This window comes from Gekko japonicus, unplaced genomic scaffold, assembly GCF_001447785.1.
Source record: "Gekko japonicus isolate JY-2015 unplaced genomic scaffold, Gekko_japonicus_V1.1 scaffold3344, whole genome shotgun sequence".
Taxonomy (NCBI): Eukaryota; Metazoa; Chordata; class Lepidosauria; order Squamata; family Gekkonidae; genus Gekko; species Gekko japonicus.
In genome coordinates, this window is record NW_015159807.1 from 6,508 (window position 1) to 30,388 (window position 23,881).

General features: G+C 47.8%; 1 protein-coding gene across 1 annotated transcript in view; it reads left to right on the forward strand.

Annotated features, from left to right (window-relative positions):
* Positions 1-23,881, forward strand: part of TYK2 (tyrosine kinase 2) — a 112,151-nt gene that overhangs the window by 1,373 nt on the left and 86,897 nt on the right. Inside the window, exon 2 of the mRNA XM_015407598.1 lies at positions 22,608-22,819. Coding sequence (XP_015263084.1) covers positions 22,633-22,819 — 187 coding nt within the window. The 5' untranslated portion in view covers positions 22,608-22,632. The remainder of the gene's footprint in view (positions 1-22,607; positions 22,820-23,881) is intronic.

A 23,881-nucleotide genomic window follows, 5' to 3' on the forward strand; every position in this document is an offset into this window, starting at 1 on the left:
GTGTTCAGAAGCAGTGTACCTGTCAAATAGTTAGATGCTGAAAGAGTGACCGTCGGCCAGCCTCTTTCTCTGTCTCTTTCTTTCTCTCAGGTGACCTACCTCATAGGGTGGTTGTGAAAATAAAATGGAGAACCAAAATGGCAAATTTGTACAAGGAAGGTTTTTTTAAAAATACCTAAAAGTGGAGCTTCCGTGTTCGGAAGTAGTGTACCTGTCAAATAGTTAGATGCTGAAAGAGTGACCATGGGCCAGCCTCTTTCTCTGTCTCTTTCTTTCTCTCAGGTGATCTACCTCGCAGGGTGGTTGTGAAAATAAAAGGGAGAACCATTATACTGTTGCATTAGAGGAAGGGATAAAAATGCAACAAACGACATCAGCTATTTTGGATGTCTGGATAGTTCGGTGTATAAATAAATGTCTTTGTTTATTGGACGTCCCTTCTTATCAATTGTACTGAGACACTCTGTGATCTGCCGTGAGCCAAAGTGAGAAAGGGGAACTATTAAAATAAATAGGAACAGTGTAAATATTGGGAGAACGCAGCTAATAATAGTCAGTTAGCTATTGGAGTAAAGGTCAACAGGGTTGTTGCTGTTGTTGTTCAGTCGCACAGTCGAGTCCGACTCTTCACAACCCCCCTGGACCACATCACGCTGGGACCTCCTGTCTTCCGCCGTCCTCCGTAGTTTGCTCAACTTCATGTCCATTGCCCCATAACACCGTCTGACCATCTCATCCTTTGCCGTCCCTCTTCTTCTTTGACCTTCAGTCTTTCCCAGCATCAGGGTCTTCTTCTCCAGCGAGTGCTCCCTTCTCATTGGGTGGCCAAAGTATTTGAGCTTCAGCTTCAGTCTCTGGCCTTCCAGGGAACGGTCAGGGTTGATTTCTTTTCTTGATTTCAACAGGGGACTTGTAGTGAAAATTCCAACCCAGGATATGTCGATGCTGGCCATGTACTTATTGGGGGGAAAGGGCGTCTAAAGGCAGTTAGATGGATAGTCCCCTTTAAAAATACAAATTGACTATTGTAAGGAAGTGTAGCACTCTATCTAAGAGAGCTCTGAAATATCAGACGAATCAATGTTTAGGAAAATACTGATGCTCAAGATATTGTCGGAGAAGAGTAAATTTTGAAGGGATTGGCAGAGATGGTAGAAGTGGATGAACAGTCATACTTCATTTTGAGAGTTCCTTAAGCTACTGGGAGCTGGACGACTGTGCCTGTAGACTTCCAAAGCCAGTTCTTCACTGTTCCTGCATCCGACTTAACCACGATTAGTTGCTGTAGATTTTTCAGGCTGTGTGGCCGTGGTCTGGGTATCGTAGGACCTCACGTTTCGCCAGTAGCCGTGACTGGCATCCTCAGAGGTATAACACTGAAAGATGGAGTACTCTCGTGTCATGGTTAACCATGTTAACCATGATTCTCTCTCTCACACACATACCCTCCATTAAGAACAAAACAATTGAGATCCAGCTTGGTGTTGGATCTCTCAGGTCTGGATTCGGCCATAAAGCCCGCTGGATGAGCTTGGGCCAGCCACTCTTTCTCTGCCTGCCCTACTTCACGGGGCTGTTGTGAAGATAAAATGGGGGGAGGGGGATGTATGTTGCTCTGAACTCCTTCAGAGGAGGGTAAATAGTGGAACATCCCGTTTCCACCAGAGGTCCATGTGGCTTTGGGCCACTCACCCCCGTTGCTTGCCCCCAGCGTTTTCAGAAAGTATTTGAATGTTGTGGTTTTGTTTTATATACTCTCTGCCAATTATATTTATAACTATGCAAGTCTTCTTGCTAGACTAAAGAGAACAGCAATTATGATTACGTTTTGGTTAAAAAAGCATAAAGATTGTCATTGTCTTCCAGTTGCAGATGATACCCGCCAGATATGAAAAAATGGGCTAGCGTTCTGGCAGCTTGTGAAAAAATAAAAGTTTTTCTTTGATGCTACTTTAGGACTTTTCTCCTTCTGTAAATATCATTCCCCCGTGGACAGTTCTTCTTTATTAGTATCAGGAATTGCTTCCCAGAAGACGCCGAACCAAGTTTGAGTCCAGCGGCACCTTTAAGGCCTACAAAGCTTCATTCTGGGTATAACCTTCCTTTGAAGTGGACGGCGCGCACGAAAGCTCAGACCCAGAACGAAACTTTGTTGGTCTCACCAAACCGGACTCAAACTTTGTTCTGCGCATTTAGGAGTAAGCCCCGTTGAATGCTGTGGGGCTTATTTATGGGTAACTTGTATTGTATGAGTTAGAAGTCAGTTGTGGGCGGGTAGGTATGGGAGGGGAAGTCATGTCTGCGGTTGATTATTCATTTTCCCTGGAAAGCTGCTAATCCTGAGAAACACCAACTTAATATAAAGTGATATATCGACAGTTGAGCCCCTTAGGGTGATTATAGAAAGTGTGAAAAAGAATGTTGTCAAGGCCGCTTCCTCTACACTGGATCTTTGTCCCATCCTGGCTATTAAAATCATGCCAGGAGAAGGTTCTGAAACCTTTGGGGAAGATTATTAATGAGTTTTTCTTTCGAGGGGACGTTTCTTTCTTTCTGTTTAAAAGAGTTTTATTATTTGTCAGAAAAGAAAAGAAAAAGACAACAACGACACATATAAGAGACTAACATACAACAGAGAAAGAGCATGTACTCATTATGTCAACTTATTTTTTGCATAAAAGGAGTCATTCATTTCTGCACCTAGACCAATTTAACAGTTAAAGTCTAGATTATAATTTTATATTTAGTTTACAAGTCCTTGAAGATAGTTCTCGATCCATTTGTAGAGTCTTGACCAATTTTTCTCAAAAATCCCCTCTTTTTTATCTTGCAGTTGTAAAGTTAATTTGTCCATTTCCGCCGTTTCCAGTAGCTTGTAGATAATGTCTTCTTTTGATGAGGTTTCTTCTTTCTTCCAATATTTTGCATATAAAATCCTAGCCATGGTTATAACATGTATAACCATATACGTTTCTGGTTTTTTAAAAACACTCTGGAATAATATTCAGTAAAAACAATTCTGGTACAAATGGTATAGATATTTCTAGCATTTTTTGTAATATCTCATGTATCCATATCCAATATTTTTTTGCTATCTTACAAGATCACCACATGTGAAAGAAAGAACCAACATTTTGCTTATATTTCCAGCATACATTTGACATATTAGGATACATTTTTGCTAAGATCTCTGGTGTTATGTATCATCTATAAAACATTTTATATATATTTTCTTTATAAGATATACGGTAGCTTTTGTATATTTAATGTTAGTTTTCCACACCTTAGAATTGGTCTAATTCTATATTATGAGCTATGTTTTGTGCTCATTTAATCATTGAAGGGGACGTTTGTTTCGCAACTCAAAGAAGCTGCGATCCTTAAGAAGTCGTCCTGAGATAAGAGGGACGTGGCAATCATCAACCTGTGTTTAATCTCCACTTTGGAGGCCAGGTGACCCAGACGGTCCGGGGAGATCAACTGCTGGCATTTCTGGATAAGACTTCTGCCCTTGACCCATTTCAGTCTGGCTTTAGGCCGAGGTTTGGGAATGAAACTGCACTAATCAGCCTTGGGTGACGATCGTCCCTCGGATAACGGCAGTCCATCACTGCTGATATCGTTAGACCGATCAGCAGCGTCGGATACGGTTTGACCATGATAATTTGGCAGATCGACTGCAACAAGGTTTGGGATAAGAGCCCCCCTCCCCGTTCCACTCATTTCTTCTTAGTGGAAACGAAAAGCTATTTCTCTCAGTCCCTAGCCCTCCTTCTAGTGTTAATAATAATAATAATAATAATAATAATAATAATAATAATAATAAAAACCACTTAAAATCATACAATTATTTAAAACGCAACAGATAAAACAGATACAAATACAAAGTGTTGGCGGCAGTTAAAATTAACTTAGATGGCACATTTTCAAGATGGATTTCCGCTTCCCAGATGTTCTCAGATGTTCTTCTGCTTGTAATTTCTTGTGGCATCAGCTCGATGTTGAAACCATGGGCCAGGGCTCTACGACAGTGGCGGCCCCTCATTGAATGCCTGGTGGAAGAGCTCCATCCTGCAGGCCCTGCGGAACTGTGAGAGGTCCTGCAGGGTGCTGATCTCCTCCGGGAGCTCGTTCCACCAGGTAGGGGCCACCACTGAAAAGGCCCCGGCCCTGGTAGTAGCTAGCCTGGCCTCCCTCAGGCCAGGGAGGGTCAACCGATTTTGAGACCCAGACCGTTGTGCTCTCTGGGGTATATACAGGGAAAGGCGGTCTTGTAGGTATGTCGGACCCTGGCCATATAGGGCCATATAGGACTAAAACAATTCAGTCATAAACAGTCATAATAAATTAGTTGTTATGGGATGGCGTACATTGAAAGTGTACACAAAGTCTCTCTGTCATTTTGCTCTCTATCTTCCTAATGCTCCGGCGTCGCAGGCTAGGGCCAGGACTGTAGCTGCTACTATGATGTTAATGTAGTGGTGGCTCCTAATTATAGGCTCTGTCTATAATTAGGGCCAGGGCTCTACGACAGTGGCGGCCCCTCATTGAATGCCTGGTGGAAGAGCTCTGTCTTGCAGGCCCTGTGGAATTGTAAAAGATCCCGCAGGGCCCTGATCTTCTCCGGGAGCTCATTCCACTAGGATGGAGCCGCCACTGAAAAGGCCCTGGCCCTGGTAGTTGCAAGCCTGGCATTTTTATGTGCTTTTAATCAAATTATTTTATCATTGTAACTGTATTTTAATTCTTCAGATGTTTTTAGCATGTAAAAAAAATATTCGCTGCCTTGTGGACCCTGATTTGGTGGGAAGGCGGCATAAAATGTTTTAAATAAATACTTATAGGAGTAGTAGTAGTAAGTAAGTTTATTGTATATGGCCGTTGGAGAGGCAGCTGTTTGGTACCTGCTGTTATGCACTCCGTTTTATCCCCAGTACTCCCAATTTTATCCCCAAGAGTCCATTTTATCTCAAATGCTCTTTAATCTCCATGTAAGACCATTGGCTGAGATTATAAGGCGCTTCCAAGTGATTTGTCACCTGTATGCTGATGACACCCAGATTTATATAGAACACAAGAGAAGCCAATGCTGGATCAGGCCCATCCAGTCCAATCCTCTGTGTCACACAGTGGCCAAAACCCAGGGGCCATCAGGAGGTCCATCAGCGGGGCCAGAACTCCAGATGCTCTCCCCCTGTTGCCCCCCAAGCATCAAGAAGACGGGAAACCTAGGTCTTGATTCAGTCCAGGATGTTGTACTATATTTATATTGTTGGAACCTGCTCTGAGCCCGTTAAGGGGAGGGTGGGATACAAATCCAATAAATAAATAAGAACATAAAGAGAAGCCAGTGTTGGATCAGGCCAGTGGCCCATCCAGTCCAACCCTCTGTGTCACACAGTGGCCAACACCCAGGGGCCATCAGGAGGTCCACCAGCGGGGCCAGAACTCCAGAAGAACACAGAGCATCACTTGCCCCAGACAGAGTGTTTCATCTATATCTTGTGGCTCATAGCCACTGATGGACCTCTGCTCCAGATGTTTATCCAGTCCCCTCTTGAGCTGTCTGTGCTTGTAGCCGCTGCCACTTCCTGTGGCAGTGAATTCCATGTGCTAATTACTCTTTGGGTAAAGAAGGACTTCCTTTTACTGTTCCAAGCCCACTGCTCATTAATTTCATCGAGTGCCCACGAGTTCTTGAATTGTGAGAAAGGGAGAAAAGTGCTTCCTCACCTAAACTTCTGGAGGCAGCTGTGAAGCTCTTGGGCTGGTGTTTCCAGGCTCTGGTCAAGAGGTTGAGGATAAACAAAGTGAATTAATCCAGACAGGATGGAGGTGGTGGCGATGGGGAAGGCAGAGTGTTTGGCTTGTGTTGATTTGTGAGATTTTTGTATGGCGTTAAGCTGATTTCCACAGCAGATCCAGTTGAGACCTTAGGTATTCTCCTGGACCTTGCCTTGTTAATGGAGAAGCAGGTTGATGCTGTCGCTAGGCGCCACCTCTTTCAACCGCATCTTTCTCATAAACTGGCCTCCTATCGAGATTCTGCTGACCTGGCTACGCTGATCCATGCTACCGTAACCTTCAGGTTGGACTACTGTAATGTGCTCCACATGGGGCTGCCCTTGGAGACGTTTCAAAAGCTCCTAGTAGTACCAAATTCATCTCTTCTGTGGTGACAGCCACTTGGAATGCATAAGTGCAGTGCTGCATCAACTGTGCTGGCTGCCTGTTCACTTCTGGGCCTGATTCAAGACCTGATTATTACCTTTCAGACCTTTTATAGCCTAGGCCATGTGAGAGCAGCATGGTGTAGTGTTCAGTTCCCTGCTCCTCCTCCACTTGAAGCCTGGTTGGGTGATTTTGGGCCAGTCACCACCAATGCTCCCTGTAAGCTGTGGAGTTTTGTGAGCAAAAATTCTACTTTGTGCACGACTGGCATTAAAGTTGTGATCGAGCGATTCGGCTGCTGCATAGATCAGTTTGCTCTGGAGCCATCCTTCCTGAGCTAAGACAAAAATGTGTGAGCCGGAGGCTAAAAGACCCATGAGCTACCTCACACTAACTCGGCTTAGAGGGAACACTGGTCACAAGCAATGCTCCCTCTAAGCTGTGGAGTCTTGTGAACAAAAATTCTACTTTGTGAGCTGCTGTCATTAAAGTTGTGAGCGAGCGATTTGGCTGCTGCATAGATCAGTTTGCTCTGGAGCCCTCCTTCCTGAGCAAAGACAAAAATGTGTGAGCCGGAGGCTAAAAAACCTGTGAGCTACGTCACACTAACTCGGCTTAGAGGGAACACTGGACAGAGTTCTCTCAGAACTCTCTCAGCCACACCCACCTCACGAGCAGTGTTCCCTCTAAACTGAGTTAGTGTGAGCTAGCTCACAGTTTTTTAGCCTCCGGCTCACACATTTTGGCCTTAGCTCAGGAAGGGATGGCTCCAGAGCAAACTGATTTATATAGTAGCCAAATCGATCGCTCACAACTTTAATGCCAGTAGCTCACAGAGTTTGATTTTTGCTCACAAACCTCCACAGCTTAGAGGGAGCATTGGTGCCTGCTGTGGGGAGAGGCCGTGGCTCAGTGGCAGAGCCTCTACTTGGCATGCAGAAGGTTCCCATCATCTCCTATTAAAAGGACCAGGCAGGAGGTGATGTGAAAGACCTCCTGCCTGAGACCCTGGAGAGCTGTAAAGAGGGGCTGTGGCTCCATGGAAGAGCCTCTGCTTGGCATGCAGGAGGTCTCAAGTTCAGTCCTTGGCATCTCCTGTTAAAAGGGACCAGGCAGTAGGTGATGGGAAAGACCTTGACCTGAGACCCTGGCTCAGTGGCAGAGCCTCTGCTTGGCACACAGAAGGTCCCAGGTTCAATCCCCGGCATCTCCAGTTAAAAAGGACCAGGCAGGAGGTGATGTGAAAGACCTCTGCCTGAGACCCTGGAGAGCGGCTGCCAGTCTGAGCAGACAAGACGGACCTTGGTAGAACAAAGGTCTGGTTCAGTGTAAGGCAGCTTCAAGTATGATAGGAAGGGGATTGCAAGCCATTCTGAGACTCCTTCAGGTACAGGAAAGTGGGGTATCAAAACCTACTCTTCTTCTAGGCCTTCATGCTGCATTTCCCAGGATGCTCCCTTGTGCCATTTATGTTCGGCAGACAGCCTTCTCCTGAAGGCGCCCTCCCTTAGGACTGTCTGTACAATTGCAGTAAGACGGCTGAGGGGTGACATGATCGAGGTCTATAAGATTATGCATGGGATAGAACAGGTGGAGAAAGAAGTACTCTTCTCCCTTTCTCGCAGTACAAGAACTCGTGGGCACTCCATGATATTGCTGAGCGGTCGGGTTAGAACGGATAAAAGGGAGTCCTTCTTCACCCAAAGAGTGATGAACGCATGGAATTCACTGCCACAGGAGGTGGTGGCGGCTACAAGCATGGACGGCTTCAAGAGGGAATCAGATAAGCATATGGAGCAGAGGTCCATCAGTGGCTATGAGCCACAAGGTGTAGATAGGCACTCTCGGTCTGGGGCAAGGGATCCTCTGTATTCTTGGTGCTGGGGGGTGGGGCAACAGTGGGAGAGCTTCTAATGTCCTGGCCCCACTGCTGGACCTCCTGGTGGCACTGGTATTTCTGGCCACTGTGTGATACAGAGTGTTTTACTGGATGGGTCATTGGCCTGATCCAACATTGCCTTCTCTTATGTTCTTATGTTCTCATTTGGCTGTGCTCATTCTACTCCTGTGTTTGATTCTCTGTGTTTTTAGTCGTGCACTTTTAATTAATTTACTTTACTTCTCTGTAGTCCTCCTTTCTCACGGCAGGTGATGCAGAGTGAGTCAGTATAATCAACAGGATGGGACGTTGAATTAAAAAAAATGCAATAGGGTTAGGGTTGTAGAACCAGAAGTCTAAAAACAGACCTGAAGGAAAACATAGGTGTTTGCATGACACATTAAATGATGCAAAAATTACATAGCAGGATCCTCGTTTCAGCAAGTTAAACACAGTGGTATAGAGCACAGTCACCGAATCATTTAGGCAAGTAACTTTGTGATTCGCTTTGTACAGTGCAACCTTATTTCCTGCATAGAAACACTTGAGGGGCTTTAGAGTTGTAGCTTCTGTGTTTTACTTCGTTTTAAATTAATAGGATGTATAATTTTACGCCCTTGCAACTTGCTTCCTTATTCAGATACAGCTAGAATGTGGGTCCATCTGTCCTTCTGTCTTGGAGAGTGGAGCGATTTCAGCTGCCAAATGACAACGGATGAGGAGTGATACGCAGAGGCGTAGTAAGCGTGGAGAAGTCCATGTTGGTAATGAGACGGGGAAACCTAGGTCTTGATTCAGTCCAGGAGAACTGAGCCCTAGGTTTCCTATCTCATTATCAATGCTCATTTCTCCATGCCTGCAATCCCTCTGCATAGCACATCTAACCCAATCATGCCTGCTATTGTCATTTGCCTGCTGTTGTCATTCGGAATCGGAAATCACTCCGTTCTCCCAAGATACAAGGACAGATGGACTCACACTCTAGCTATATCTGAAGAAGTGAGCAGTGCCTCATGAAAGCTCGCACCCTGCCACAAATGTTGTTAGTCTTTAAGGAGCTCCTGGATTCTTGGCCTTTTCTGCTGCTACAGACAGATTGACATAGCTGCCCATCTAGATCTACCTAGGTTCCTGTGTTGTTCAGCCCCTAAATCAAGGGGGAGGTAGCAGTGTGTAAATAAATGAACAAATTAATGAATGTAACTTTGTTTTAAAATAATCAGTCAAGGTGACTCTTCCAAAATTCGGAGAATGCCTGATTTAGGCTGCCTTTAAAGGCCCCATAACATGAACTAAAAATGGTGAAGTTCATTAGAAGTTGTGGAAGTCCCCATGTTGATTTCCGTGAATTCCCAGTACCCATTTGGGATGCTGTTTACGTAGCACTCTCTGTGGACGTGTGAGATTTTAAAATAATAATAATAGTAATAATAATAATAATAATAATAATAATAATAATAATAACAACAATAACAACAACAATAACAATAATATATTGGATTTATACCCCACCCTTCACTTGGAATCTCAGAGCGGCTTACAAACTCCTTTCCCTTCCCCTCCCCACAACAGACACCCTGTGAGGTCGGTGGGGCTGAGAGAGCTCTTTCTAGAACTGCCCTTTCAAGGACAGCTCTGACAGAACTGTGGCTTGCCCAAGGTCATCCAGCAGGCGCAAATGGAGGAGTGGGGAATCAAACCCGGTTCTCCCAGATTAGAGTCCGCGCACTTAACCACTACACCAAACTGGTAATGATAAGTGCCTGGCAAGCATACGGGAAACACAGATCCCAACGAGTGGAGGCTTTGTCTTCTGTTGAAATATTGCAGCTCTTTGAGTTTGATGAGTGTAGGTTTGTGGCACTTTCCTTGTGTGTGTGAAGTACTGCCAAGTTGCTTCCGACCCAGTCCCAGAAATTACCAGTTAAAAAGGATCAGGCAGTAGGTCATGTGAAAGATCTTCCTCTGCCCGAGACCTTGGAGAGCCTTTGCCCGCCTGAGTGGACAACACTGACTTTGATGGACCCAGGGTCTGATCCAGTATTGCGTTCAGTGTATGTATCAGTTGTTTAAGAGCATAATTTTTTGAAAATTCTGCAAAATCTAAAAGGCCATTTGTTAATTGCAATACTAAGGGGGTCATATATGGTGACGTCAAGTGTTTTTATAGAAAGGGGGCAGGGCCAGGTGGAGCTTGTGGCCAGCAGCGCTTCTGATTGGCTGTGCAGGTTCAACGGCATCCTGTTAAACAGAGCATCTGCCTTAAATGTTGAAGAGTTAACCATGAGAGTTAGGCATCATCTCGCTGCTCAGACATTTTGTGGTTGGCCCCGCCTCCCACGGCAGCCATTTTGTGGTTGGCCCCGCCTCCCATGGCAGCCATTTTATGGTTGGCCCCGCCTCTCACAGCAGCCATTTTGTGGTTGCGCCCTCCAACCTGTGTCAGAATTCCAAAAATGCCCCCATGCTCAAAAGAGGTTGGGGGGCTCCTGCATCACAGTGTCCCCACAGATTGTTGTCTGTGGGGATCACTACAAGGATAGGGAAGCCCTGCATCTGTGGATGTAAGAATTGCGTTAGAATTAGAAAAATGCAGGCTTCACTGGTCAAGCACTTTTTAAAAATTTATTTATTGATTTTCTATACAACAATACACAACAATCAAAAATACGTCCAATAAAAATGTTAAGGTGCATAAACACATTACACCGTCTTTCAAATCACAGTCTTCCAATACACAATACACAACAAAAAACATAAACTTTAAATTAACGACAAAATATCTACAACTAATACAACAAATACTACATTAGGGGTTATTAAATTAACCAACTTACTTTCAGGAGATTAAGATAACGATAATTTGTGGACTGTGTATTCCCTTCAAGAATCTCTTCCAATTTGATTAGAATTGGATACCATCTCTCCAAATAATAGGAAGGTCCTAATGAAGGATCTTTATCTGCTAAAGAGTCCGAGATTTTATCCAAAATCAAATGGTCCCAAATTCTAGAGAACCAATTTTTAATTAATGGTTTATGTGTTTCCTTCCAGCATGACGCTATCGTAGTCTTAGCTGCCGTAAAAAGTATCATTATCAGATCTTTCCTAATCTGTGGAATATTAACTTCTTGCCAGTAATTCAATAGTATAATCTCTGGTTTCAATGGAATTTTATAACCAGTTAAGTTTTCAACTTGAAGTACTATATCCTGCCAAAACTGCTTGATCACTGTACACTCCCACCAACAATGATAAAAGGTTCCCACATAACCACATTGTTTCCAACACAGTGGAGATATTTGGTCAAGCATTTCATTGTCAGGGGACATATTGAAAAGGATCTGTTATTCTGGGTCACTGACGAGAGTCAGTTGTCTGGTATACAACTTTGCCAGAAACTTGGGAGGCAAATTGGACTTGTCCAGTAGCGTCTTAGAGACCAGCAAGATCCAGTGAAGCTGATGGGCAGTAGGTTCAGGACGGAAAAAAGGAAACACCTCTTTACGGAGAGAGTGATTAAAATGCGGAATAGGCTGCCAGAGGATGTGGTGATGGCCACAGGAATAAACGGCTTTCAAAGGGGATTGGATAGATTCATGGAGGATAAGTCTGTCGGTGGCTACCAATGCTCCCTCTAAGCTGCGGAGTCTTGTGAGCAAAAATTCTACTTTGTGAGCTACTGGCATTAAAGTTGTGAGCGAGCAATTTGGCTACTGCATCAGTTAGTTTCCTCTGGAGCCCTCCTTCCTGAGCGAAGACAACAATGTGTGAGCCGGAGGCTAAGAAACGGTGAGCTAGCTCACACTCACTCAGCTTAGAGGGAACACTGGTGGCTACTAGCCACGGTGACTGAGGGGAACATCCATATTCAGTGGGATTCGGCCTCTGTGTCCCAGAGCCAGGAGGCAACATCAGGGGAAGGCCTCGCCCTCTCTGCCCTGTTGCTGGCCCTCCAGAGGGACTGGTTGGCCACTACTTGAGACGGGATGCTGGACTAGAGGGACCCTCCCTGGTCTGACCCAGCAGGGCTCTTCTGGTGTCCTTCTCAGGAGAAGGCCTCGGCCTCTCTGCCCTGTTGCTGGCCCTCCAGAGGGACTGGCTGACCCCTGTGTGAGACGGGAGGCTGGACTAGAGGGACCTTCCCTGGCCTGACCCAGCAGGGCTCTTCTGATGCTCTTCTCAGGGGAAGGCCTCAGCCTCTGTGCCTTGTTGTTGGCCCTCCAGAGGGACTGGTTGGCCACTGCGTGAGACGGGGTGCTGGACTAGATGGACCATTGGCCTGATCCAGCATAGGTCTTTTTTATGTTCTTAACATTCTTGGGGGGGTATAAGCTTTCCAGAAGCAAAGCTGCCTTTGTCGGATATGCGTTGACTCTCCAAAACTCATACCCCCAACATGGTGTGGATGTCTAAAGTGCCACTGGGTTCGAATCTAGCTCTTCGACCGCAGACAGACAGCCACTTTCTGAAACTATCAGGAGACAAGAACTCTTCCGGATTTCCCCATTAAAAACAACATTACCTTTGGGCCTAAATGGGGATGATGATTCGAAAGCTTGATGTTGTCACTGTTTACCATTACGGTACTGAGCATTTGGCTTGTTATGTGTTTCCGTGCCTTTCAGTTGTTGCATTTAGAATATGCTCTGCTCTGTCTCTGCTTTCAGACCACGTATCTTTAAGATGAAAAGGGGAATGGCTCAGGCCTTCCCGATATCTTTGCAGGTGATGTTGAGTCGTTTAGAGCTTGGATCTGTAAGCAGGAGGGGGTGAGCTGTTGACAGCATATTGTAGCACTGAGATCCTTTAGGGACTACGCCTGATTAGATTGCATTTCGGATGGAATTCACTGCATGAATGTCCACATTCAGTGACAGTCAGCCTCTGAATCCCAGGGCCAGGAGGGCAATTGCATTTCACATTGCATTTCACATGGGATTCACTGCTACAGAAGGTGGCGGTGGCTACAAGCATGGACAGCTTCAAGAGGAGATTGGATAAGCATATGGAGCAGAGGTCCATCAGTGGCCATTAGCCACAAGGTATAGATAGGGGCTCTCGGTCTGGGGCAAGGGATGCTCTGTATCCTTGGTGCTTGGGGGGGGGGTGTCAACAGCGGGAGGGCTTCCGGTATCCTGGCCCCACTGCTGGACCTCCTGAGGGCACCTGGTATTTCTGGCCACTGTGTGACAGAGTGTTGGACTGGATGGGCCATTGGCCTGATCCAACGTTGGCTTCTCTTATGTTCTTATAAGAGGGAATTGGATAAGCTTATGGAGCAGAGGTCCATCAGTGGCTATTAGCCACAAGGTATAGATAGGAACTCTCGGTCTGGGGCAAGTGATGCGCTGTGTTCTTGGTGCTGGGGGGGGGGCAACAGTGGGAGGGCTTCTCGTGTCCTGGCCCCACTGCTGGACCTCCTGAGTTCACCTGGTATTTTTTGGCCACTGTGTGACACAGAGTGTTGGACTGGGTGGGTCTCTCTTCCCAGGAGTAAGAAAGAGGGTTCCTCTCACTTGTATTCTCTACTTTTCTGCTTTCTCTGTTCCTCCAATCAGTGCCAAGAAAAACAAGTCGACAGCTAGAAATACAGGCTCAGGCTGCCAATTGCCAATTCTCATAGAATCAGAAGATTGGGAATTGACGGCGCCACGCTTGGAAATACCAGTTTGGGATTTGGTGGCTCACCACCTCTCTAGAAGACGGTGTGGTGGAAAGTGCCATTGAGTTGCAACCGATTTATGGCAGCCCTGTAGGGTTTCCATGGCAGGAAACTAACTGTGGTGGTTTGCCATAGCCTGCCTCTGCGTAGCAACTCTGGCTTTCCTTGGTGGCCTCCCATCCAAGTACTAAGCAGGGCTGACCTTGCTTAGCTTCTGAAACCTATGAGATCGGGCTGGCCTGGGCCATCCAGGTCAAGGCAAGAGGTAAACAGTGGTGGTTTGCCATTGTCTGCCTCTGCGTAGCAACTCTGGTTTTCCTTGGTGGGTCTCCCATCCAAGTACTAAGCAGGGCTGACCCTGCTTAGCTTCTGAGGTCTATGAGATTGGGCTAGCCTGGGTTATCCAGGTCAAGGCAAGAGCTGAAGAGAGGTGGTTTGCCATTGCCTGCCTCTGCGTAGCAACTCTGGTTTTCCTTGGTGGGTCTCCCATCCAAGTACTAAGCAGGGCTGACCCAGCTTAGCTTCCGAGATCTGACGAGATCGGGATAGAATATAGGTTCTGGGAGACAGCGTGGAAGGGTTTTACACCTCTGCCCTTGGCAGTCTGCATGGCTCTGTTTTGCTTACCGTGCTGTTGAACTAAGTGAAACGTTTAGATGAGGTCATCTTGGAGTTTGGGATGAGGTGCCATTGGTATGCTGGAGACACCCAGCTCTGTTTGTTTCTAAATTGGTCAGATGATGCCATGGCTCTACTGAGCCAAGTGGCTGCGGTCATCGGTGGGCTGGACAGGGAAACAAACTCATTGAATCGTAGAGTTGGAAGGGGCCCTAGAGGCCATCTAGTCCAACCCCCTGCCCAATGCAGGACCAGCCTAGAGCATCTCTGACAAATATCCATCCAGCCTCTTCTTGAAAGCTGCCATTGAAGGGGAGCTCACCACCTCCTTGGGCAGCTGATTCCACCTTTGAACCACCCTGGCCATGAAAAAGTGGTTCCTGATATCCAGCCAATACCTTTCTGCATGTAATTTAAACCTGTTGCTTCGGGTCCTCTCCTCTGCCGCCAACTGGAACAGCTCCTTGCCCTCCTCCAAATGACAGCCTTTCAGATATTTAAAGAGAGCAATCCTGTCCCCCCTCAGTCTCCTCTTCTCCAGACTAAACATTCCCAAGGCCCTTAGTCTTTCCTCGTAGGGCTCAGCCTCCAGACCCCTGATCATCCTCGTCGCTCTCTTCTGCACCCACTCGGTTTTGCCCACATCCTTTTTGAAGTGAGGCCTCCAGAATGGCACACGGGACTCCAGGTGCGGCCGGACCAAGGCAGTATACAGAGGGGCGACGACCTCCTGCTATTTTGATGCTGTGGCCCTTTTAATACAACCCAAGGCTGAATTTGCCTTTTTTGCCACTGCATCACACTGACTGCTCATATTTAGTTTACAGTCCACTGAAGCTCGGTGTAGACAAGAAGAGGTTCTGTGTTTAGGAAAGAAGAAGAAGAAGAAGAGATTGGATTTATACCCCACCCTTCACCACCCAAAGGTGTCTCAGAGCAGCTTACAAACTCCCTTCCCTTCCCCACAACAGACACCCTGTGAGGTAGGGGGGGCTGAGAGAGCTCTTGACAGAAACTGCTCTTTTTCAAGAACAGCTCTTATCAGAACTACGGCTTGCCCAAGGTCATCCAGAAGGTCCAAGTGGAGGAGTGGGGAATCAAACCCGGTTCTCCCAGATTAGAGCCCGCGCACTTAACCATGACACCAAACTCTGAGAGAACTTGTGACTGACCCAAGGTCACACCAGCAGCTGCATTTGGAGGAGTGGGGAATCAAACCCGGTTCTCCCAGATTAGAGCCCGCGCACTTAACCGTGACACCAAACTGGCTCTAGGCTGGGGGGTGGGCGGTGGCTTCTGGCCTTTTCGGAGTGGGGTTGCGCTCTTACTTAAATGACATGGGGCTTGGCTCTGCTCGTATGGTCTTTGGTTGCCCCAGTGGCTCCAAGAATGTCTTTTGTGACACGCTCCAGTTCACGTTAAGGCTCTGTGATGGATCCGAAGAGCTCATGGGAACTTGTCCAAGATGCCACATCAAAGTTGTTGGCAGAGATGTGCCACGGCGATTGTCTTTACTTCTGTTTTGCAAGAACAAGTTTGGCTTCCAGGTGAAATTCAGCTGGTGTTGACCTAGATAAAGTCTTAAGCAGTTCGGGCCCAAGATAATGAAAGGACTCCTTGTTTGCCTAAGAACTTGCCCCTAGAGATCTGCCTCGCGAGACCTGTGCTCTCTTGATATTTGAAATGAGGGAGATGAGGCAAGTGTTGACCAGAGAAAGGGGGCTTCTTCATTTGGCTGCTGCCCCATGGAAGACAGAGTCAGGATTCAAAATGGTCTGGATGGGCTGGAGCAGTGGGGCTGAGACAAATAAAAGGAATTTCAATAGAGAGAAGTGCAAAGTCCTACACTTAGGTACAAACAGGGCTATTTTGGGGGCAGAACTCACAGGAACGGAGTTCCGGCTGGCTCCTGAGTTGGCCACACCCAGCAGGAACTCATTAGCATAATAGGCTACACCCAACAGCAGAAACTCATTAGGATTGGCTACATTAGGGGTGTGTAGCCTAACATGCAAAGGAGTTCCTGCTACAACTTCTAGGCACTGCTCCACAATGCTCCCTCCAAGCTGTGGAGTCTTGTGAGCAAAAATTCTACTTTGTGAGCTCCTGGCATTAAAGTTGTGAGCCAGCAATTTGGCTACTGCATGAATTAGTTTGCTCGGGAACCATCCTTCCTGAGCTAAGAAAAAAATGGGTGAGCTGGAGGTTAAAGAACTGTGAGCTAGCTCACACTAACTCAGCTTAGAGGGAACACTGCTGCTCCAAAGACTCCAGTGACCACTGGCACAGTGGTAACCTTCTCCCAGAAGCACTCTAGGTCTTGGTATTTTGTGGTCTTCTCCTGTTCTTTCTTTTCTGTTCTGTTGTCTCCTGGGATTATAGTGTCAGTGATCCAAACCCTATTTCTTATTTTGTCTGCGATGGTTATATCAGGGGTGTTAGGCTCCAGGTGTTTATCTGTTTGTAATCAGAAGTCCCATTCTTCATGGTCATGTCTGTTTCGTGGTCCCATGAATTTCTGATTGATGGTAAGCTAGACTTCTTGCAACGATTCTGGGGCAACATAGCTGCAACGATATCCTGATGTCCTTTATAGTCATTGTCACGGCTCAGGTGGGGTGTTACCTGATGCTGCCACCACTCTGGGTTTAGGATCCCTTGAGAAGGCCCAGAGCACCCTCTCAAGACCTTCAAACCTCCCTTTTGGCCGAATAACAGGCGTGAGGACAAGGCAGAGTAAACAATGAAAATAGTTTATTTTATAGGTCAAACAAACAAGGTGCAGGAATAATAACAGTAAGTGGGTGAAAAGAAATCAAATACCCTAACGCGTCTAAATATATACTGTCCCTAGCTCACTATCTCAAGTGGCCTTAGACTCCTCACCCTTCCCTCAGGATGAGGGTTTCTTCCCCACAGCAGCCTCAGTCCCTTCTGGCCCTGTTTCCTGGGAAAAAGAACAGCTTTCCCTCTTGCACCAGTTCTTTTATTCCCCAGCCCTCTTCTTCCCTGTTGGTCAAAATCGGTGCCAGAACTTCCCAAGGCCTTCTGGGGTTTGTAGGCCCAGCCTCCCCTACTGCTAGCCAGGCTCCCTGGGCCTAGGAGGCCTCTGGTGGCACAGCCCAGATCATGACAGTCATTTTGAGCCATTTCACTGCATCGACCCTGTGGTCGACCGTTTCCTCTTTTGCCTTGCAAAGTTGACATTTATCACTGGTCTTCTGAATCTTGGCTTTCACACTTTTGGTCTCGAGTGCCTTCTCTCTTGCGCAGCTAGAATGAGTCCTTCGGTTTCTTTCTTCAAGTGCCCGTTTCGGAGCCGCTTCCAGGTGTTTCTGTGATCAACTTTATCCTCTACGTCTTTCAGATATTGCCCATGCGAGTGCTTTTGTTTCCGGTTGTCAAAGTGAGGTTCGATTTCAGTCTCTTTGTGATCCTGTTTGGTTTCTTCTTATTATTTTATTCACAGCCTGCCTTTCTCGCTGAAACTCAAGGTGGGTTACCTATGTGTGTCAAGGGCGACCAACATCCAGGGAGTCTGGAACAAACTGATATCCCAAACAGAGCTGAAACAGAGCATGAGATTTCAAACATGATACATTTGCTTGCCAGTTTGGTGTAGTAGTTAAGTGTGCGGACTCTAATCTGGGAGAACCGGGTTTGATTCCCCACTCCTCCACTTGAAGCTGCTAGATGACCTTGGGCAAGCCACAGTTCTGTCAGAGCTGTTCTTGAAAAAGAGCAGTTTCTGTCAAGCGATCTCTCAGCCCCGCCCACCTCACAGGGTGTCTGTAGTGGGGAGGGGAGGGGAGGGGAAAGGAGTTTGTAAGCCTCTCTGAGACACCTTTGGGCAGTGAAGGGCGGGGTATAAATCCAATCTCTTCTTCTCTTCTTCTACTTTGGAGCAGACTGACAGCGATAGGCAGCAACACAGTAAGACGGGCCACAGTCCCTGTCTTTTTATCTGTGCGACTCTCTGAACCATTTCATTACGGTACAGTCCTATATACCCATGCAAAAAAAGCCCTCTTGGATATTCGTTTTTGCAGATTTTCCGGGCTCCTCAGAGGTATAACACAGAAAGATTGAGTACTCTCTGTGTCAAGGTGAGAAGAACAAAAATGGTAGGCAGGTAACTTATATCTACTCAGGAAGGTGGGGTAGGGCTGGGCCATTCTCTTGGATAGTTCCGTTTTTGCGTCGTTTGCAGGAAGGCCAGCGAGAGTGATACTAAACCGTGCGCGAGCTTTCCAGAACTCTTCTGTTACAAAATTAAAAAAAACACGGGGAGGGGGAGGGTTTGAGGCCACGATTCTTAAGACGTTTCCATGCCAGCATCTCTGCACGCGGTGCCGTGCCTGCGGGCAAGCAGATCTACGTCAGTGTCAGGTTGCACCCCGGTTCCATCCTGACTGGTTTTTGCATTTCGATTTTTTTTTGCCTGCCACGATTTACACTTGCCGGTTCTTTGCTGTGTTTTCTGTCGACTTGCTTGTATTTCCTCAAACAGTCGTTTCTACTTTTGAGCAAATTAATATCCGGGGGGAGGAGTTTAAAACCGGGGCTCGTAATCCAGTGGGAGGCTTTCAGATTTGCCTGTCTCCCCTTCCCTTTGGACCTCCTTGGACTGGTGAATGAATGGTTGGTGGGCTGCGGGCTGCAGGGAGGAGGGAGGGGAGAAAGGGCTGAGATAATCCCTTCCCCCCCTTTTGCCAGTTTCGTGTAGTGGTTAGCAGTGTGGACTCTAAATCTGGGAGAACCAGGTTTGATTCTCCACGTGCAGCTACCGGTGTGACCTTGGGTCTGTCACAAGCTCTTTCAGAGCCATTCTCTGAAGGGCAGTTCTGGAAAGAGCTCTCTCAGCCACACCTACCTCACGGGGTGTCTGTTGTGGGGAGGGGGAGGGAGACGACACTATAAGCTGCTCTGAGACTCCGAATGAGGTAGAGGTAAAGCTTTCCCTTGCTCGAAAGCTAGTCGAATCCGACTCTAGGGGGCAGTGCTCGTCTCTGATTCCAAGCTGAAGAGCCAGCGCTGTCTGAAGACGTCTCTGTGGTCATGTGGCCGGCATGACTAAACGGCGAGGCGCACGGAACTCTGTAACCTTTCCACCGAAGTGGTACCTATTTATCTACTTGCAATGTCTTGCTTTCGAACTGCTAGGTTGGGAGGAGCTGGGGCTAGAGATGGGAGCTCACTCCGTCACGCGGCGCTCGGGTCTCGAACTGCCGAACTACAGACCTTCCAGTCTGCAGCTCAGCGTTTTAACCTCTGACCCACTGCAGCCCCTCTCCGAGTGAAGGGTGGGGTATAAATCGGATCTCTTCTTCTCCTTCTCTTCACTGCAGCCCCTTGACTTCACATGGCTGTTTGTTTGTACAGGTCTCATGGTCATAAGTCTTTCCAAGAGTCAGAGGGGACTACCAGGGGTAAGAGAAATGCAGCGGAAACCGGAGTTCTGCTGTGGTCGGTTGGATAGGAGCCAGTAAGTAAAGTAGAATAAATAGGCCGAGGATTAGTCCCTGTTTGGTGTCGTGGTTAAGTGCGCGGAACCGGGTTTGATTCCCCACTCCTCCACTTGCAGCTGCTGGGTGACCTTGGGCAAGCCGTAGTTCTGTCAGAGCTGTTCTTGAAAATGAGCAGTTTCTGTCTGAGGTCTCTCAGCCCCACCTGCCTCACAGGGTGTCTGTGGTGGGGAGGGGAAGGGAAAGGAGTTTGTAAGCCGCTCTGAGACTCCTTTGGGTACTGAAGGGCGGGGTATAAATCCAATCTCTTCTTCTTCTTCTTTTACCTCACAGGGTGTCTGTGGTGGGGAGGGGAAGGGGAAGGAGTTTGTAAGCCGCTCTGAGACTCCTTTGGGTACTGAAGGGCGGGGTATAAATCCAATCTCTTCTTCTTCTTCTTTTACCTCACAGGGTGTCTGTTGTGGGGAGGGGAAGGGAAAGGAGTTTGTAAGCCGCTCTGAGACTCCTTTGGGTACTGAAGGGCGGGGTATAAATCCAATCTCTTCTTCTTCTTCTTTTACCTCACAGGGTGTCTGTTGTGGGGAGGGGAAAGGAATGGAGTTTGTGAGCCGCTCTGAGACTCCCTTGTGTAGTGAAGGGCGGGGTATACATCCAATCTCTTCTTCTTCTTCTTTTACCTCACAGGGTGTATGTTGTGGGGAGGGGAAGGGGAAGGAGTTCGTGAGCCGCTCTGAGACTCCCTTGGGTAGTGAAGGGCAGGGTATAAATCCAATCTCCTCCTCCTCCTCCTTCTGTAGAGGTAAAGGGCCCAAGCTGGCCTGATCTCGTCAGATCTGGCAAGCTAAGCGCAGGGTCGGCCCCGGTTAGTACTTGGATGGGAGACCATCAAGGAAGTGCAGGGTTGCTCCGCAGCGGCAGGCAAGGGCAAACCACCTCTGAACCGTCTCTCGCCTTGAAAATCCTACAGGTTTGCATAAGTCAGCCGTGACTAGACGTCAGTTTCCACCGCAGAGGTAACGGGGAAACAAGTTGTCTTTTGGCTTGAAGGAAGCGAGGGGTTTCCCCCCCCCCGAAACTTCCACTCACCCTCTGCTTCTCACCCCGAAAACGTTTTCAAGAACGGTAAGAAAATCAGGGGTTCTGCAGGAGTTTGGCTTCTAAAATCTGAGTGCCAGGCACGCGGTGGCGATGAGAACCCCTTTTTGCATATCTGAGTGTGCTCATTTCGTCCATGCATGTTCGGGCCGAAAGAACCTGTTGTTTTTGCATTCCTTTCCTTCCCCTGCACAAGTAGGTACAGTTTCATTGGTTTCTTCTTTTTTTAAAAAAAAAAACGAAGCCTTAGGATTTCTTACTGACTACGTGTCTTAACCATCTTGCCGAAACCCAGAAGACCCCACCCATGACAGGTGTGAACTGCCTTAGGATTTTGGTTGGTTAGCGGAGAATTCACTGTTTCCCTCTGTACTTCCCGCGATTCACGGCTCTTTGACTCTTCTGTTGTTTAGTTCCCTCCACATCACATGAGCGCATCGTGAGGATCCGCTTATGGCCTCTGAAGAGGTGGGGTTCTAGTCCATGAACGCTCGGTGCTTAAATAAAACGTTCCTGCATTTCAGGTGCCACAAGACTCCTGTTTGCCTCTGCTGCAACAGAGTAACGGGGCAACCAGTCGAAGCCTGTTGATTAACTCCATTTAGGGAGTAGTTTGTATTTTGGCCTACTAGCCTTCTTTAGTGGTCAAGCATAAACGTGACACATAGGCTCAATTAACCCTTCGGGGTAGGGTGGGATGTAAATTCAAATATAAATAAAAGAAATACATTAAAAAAATTATTTAAATGATAATTTTAGGCAATATAGGACCAAGTGAAAATTATATTCTGATAAATATCAGTGACTGTAGAGGCCTCACATGGTATTGCCTTGTGTCCAAATCAGATACATGAAGCCCAGATGGTATTTCAATTGTGTACCTTCCTACTGTGGTGCAAAAGAATCAATTTGAAAAGCAATTTGGAGCCAGGGGCTAATTGTGAATGTTGTATGATTTGAATTCAGCCTCTGTGCCGTGTTGTTCTTGGCCGGCCAGAGGAACTTGTTAGCCCCTGTATGAGGCAGGATGCTGGACTGGAGGGACCCTCCCTGGTCTGACCCAGCAGGGCTATTCTGGTGTTCTTCTCAGGGGAAGGCCTCGGCCTCTCTGCCCTGTTGCTGGCCCTCCAGAGGGACTGGCTGGCCCCTGTGTGAGACGGGAGGCTGGACTGGAGGGACCCTCCCTGGTCTGACCCAGCAGGGCTCTTCTGGTGTCCTTCTCAGGGGAAGGCCTCGGCCTCTCTGCCCTGTTGCTGGCCCTCCAGAGGGGCTGGCCCCTGAGTGAGACGGGAGGCTGGACTGGAGGGACCCTCCCTGGTCTGACCCAGCAGGGCTCTTCTGGTGTCCTTATCAGGGGAAGGCCTCGGCCTCTCTGCCCTGTTGCTGGCCCTCCAGAGGGACTGGCTGACGTCTTTGTGAGACCGCATGCTGGACTAAATAGACCACTGGTCTGACCCAGCAGGACTTATGAGATGGATTTGACATAACTGGCACCAGGATCCTGGGCCTATTTCTGCCAGCCAAAACTTGTGAACCTTTGGTCCTCTTTTCTAAATTGTGAAGTTACTTGCTGTTGTAGGGGTAGAAAAGGGTAAGTGAGTGTTTCTGCTCCCACACACACATACACACACGGGTCTTGCTAAATATTACATTTGGTTCTTGAAAATCTTTTTGTTTCCTTGCTCTTAAGGAAGCTCTTTGTTTCCCCCTCTAGGGACGCTGGGACGGCTGCTGTCAGGATGCCGCTCTGCCACTGTGCAGTGAAGCACAGCGAGTCTGACATGGAGGGGTGCCGTTTCTCGCAGGCTGGAGGACTGAGGGTGTACCTTCACTGGAAGGGGGAGGAGGAAGAGGAGCAGTATAGGGTTTACACCCAGGGGTCACCGTGTGCCGAAGAGATCTGCATCGATATCGCGCAGAAGATCGGTAAGCGGCCTATGAGGCTCTGACGCTTCACTGATGGTCACTTGGTGGGAAGAATGGAGCTCTTGAAAATCTAGCAAAGATTTATTCATCCATTTATTTATTTACCGTATTTATAGTCCACCTTTCTCCCAGGGTCTCCAGGTGGATGACATATAGTGATTCAGTACAGTCGACAAAATGGGCAGTCCGTAACCAATGCATTAAGGTTTTAGGAGTCTGGAACCACCAGAAAGAACTGAAGTAGAGCAGAAGTATTCACATGACACATTTGATCAGGGGTGTCAAACATAAGGCTCAGGGGCCAGAACTAGGGGTGTGCAAAAAAAATAATAATTCGGCCCGATTCGGTTCAGCTGAACCGGGCCAAATTTGATTCGGCTGGCTGAATGACCCCCGAATGCCACTCTTGGCAACTTAAGCCGATTCAGGGCTCATTCAGGGCCAGCCGAATCAGATTCGGCCAGGGGCACCTGGGCAAGCCCTCCCTCCAGGGGGGGGGGGGCTTGCCCGGGCTCTCCGCAATGGAGCATGCCGCCTCTGCAGCGTGACTGGGGGTTTAAATATTAAATCCTGGGGGTTTAAAGATTAAAGGCTTCCAGAGGCCCCCCCCGCCTTTCCTAGCTCGCCTGCCAAGGTAAGCGAGCTAGGAAAGGCTGGGGAGGGTGTGGGGATGCGTTTAAATGTCTCCCCTTGCTTTCCCTGGGGCTGGGTGCCCCTTTTTGGGCCGCTGCCGAATTTCGGCAGCTGCTTTCGGCGGCAGGCCGAATCAGATCAGAGAATCTGATTCGGCCCACAGCTGCCCGAAAGGGGGCCGAATGGCCCTTTTTTGGGCGTGCATTCGGTTTGGACGAACCGAATGCACATCCCTAGCCAGAACTGGCCCATCCAGGACTCTTATGCGGCCCGCGAGCAAGTGGTGCAAGGGACTGCTGGGGGTGGTTGTGTCTTCAGCATGGTGGAACAGCCACGTCTTTAGCAGACAAGTAGCCTGGGCGCATCTGCCCACAGTACTGTATCACTGCCTCTCCAGTCCACCCATGTGGGTTTTTTCCTCTGCACCTC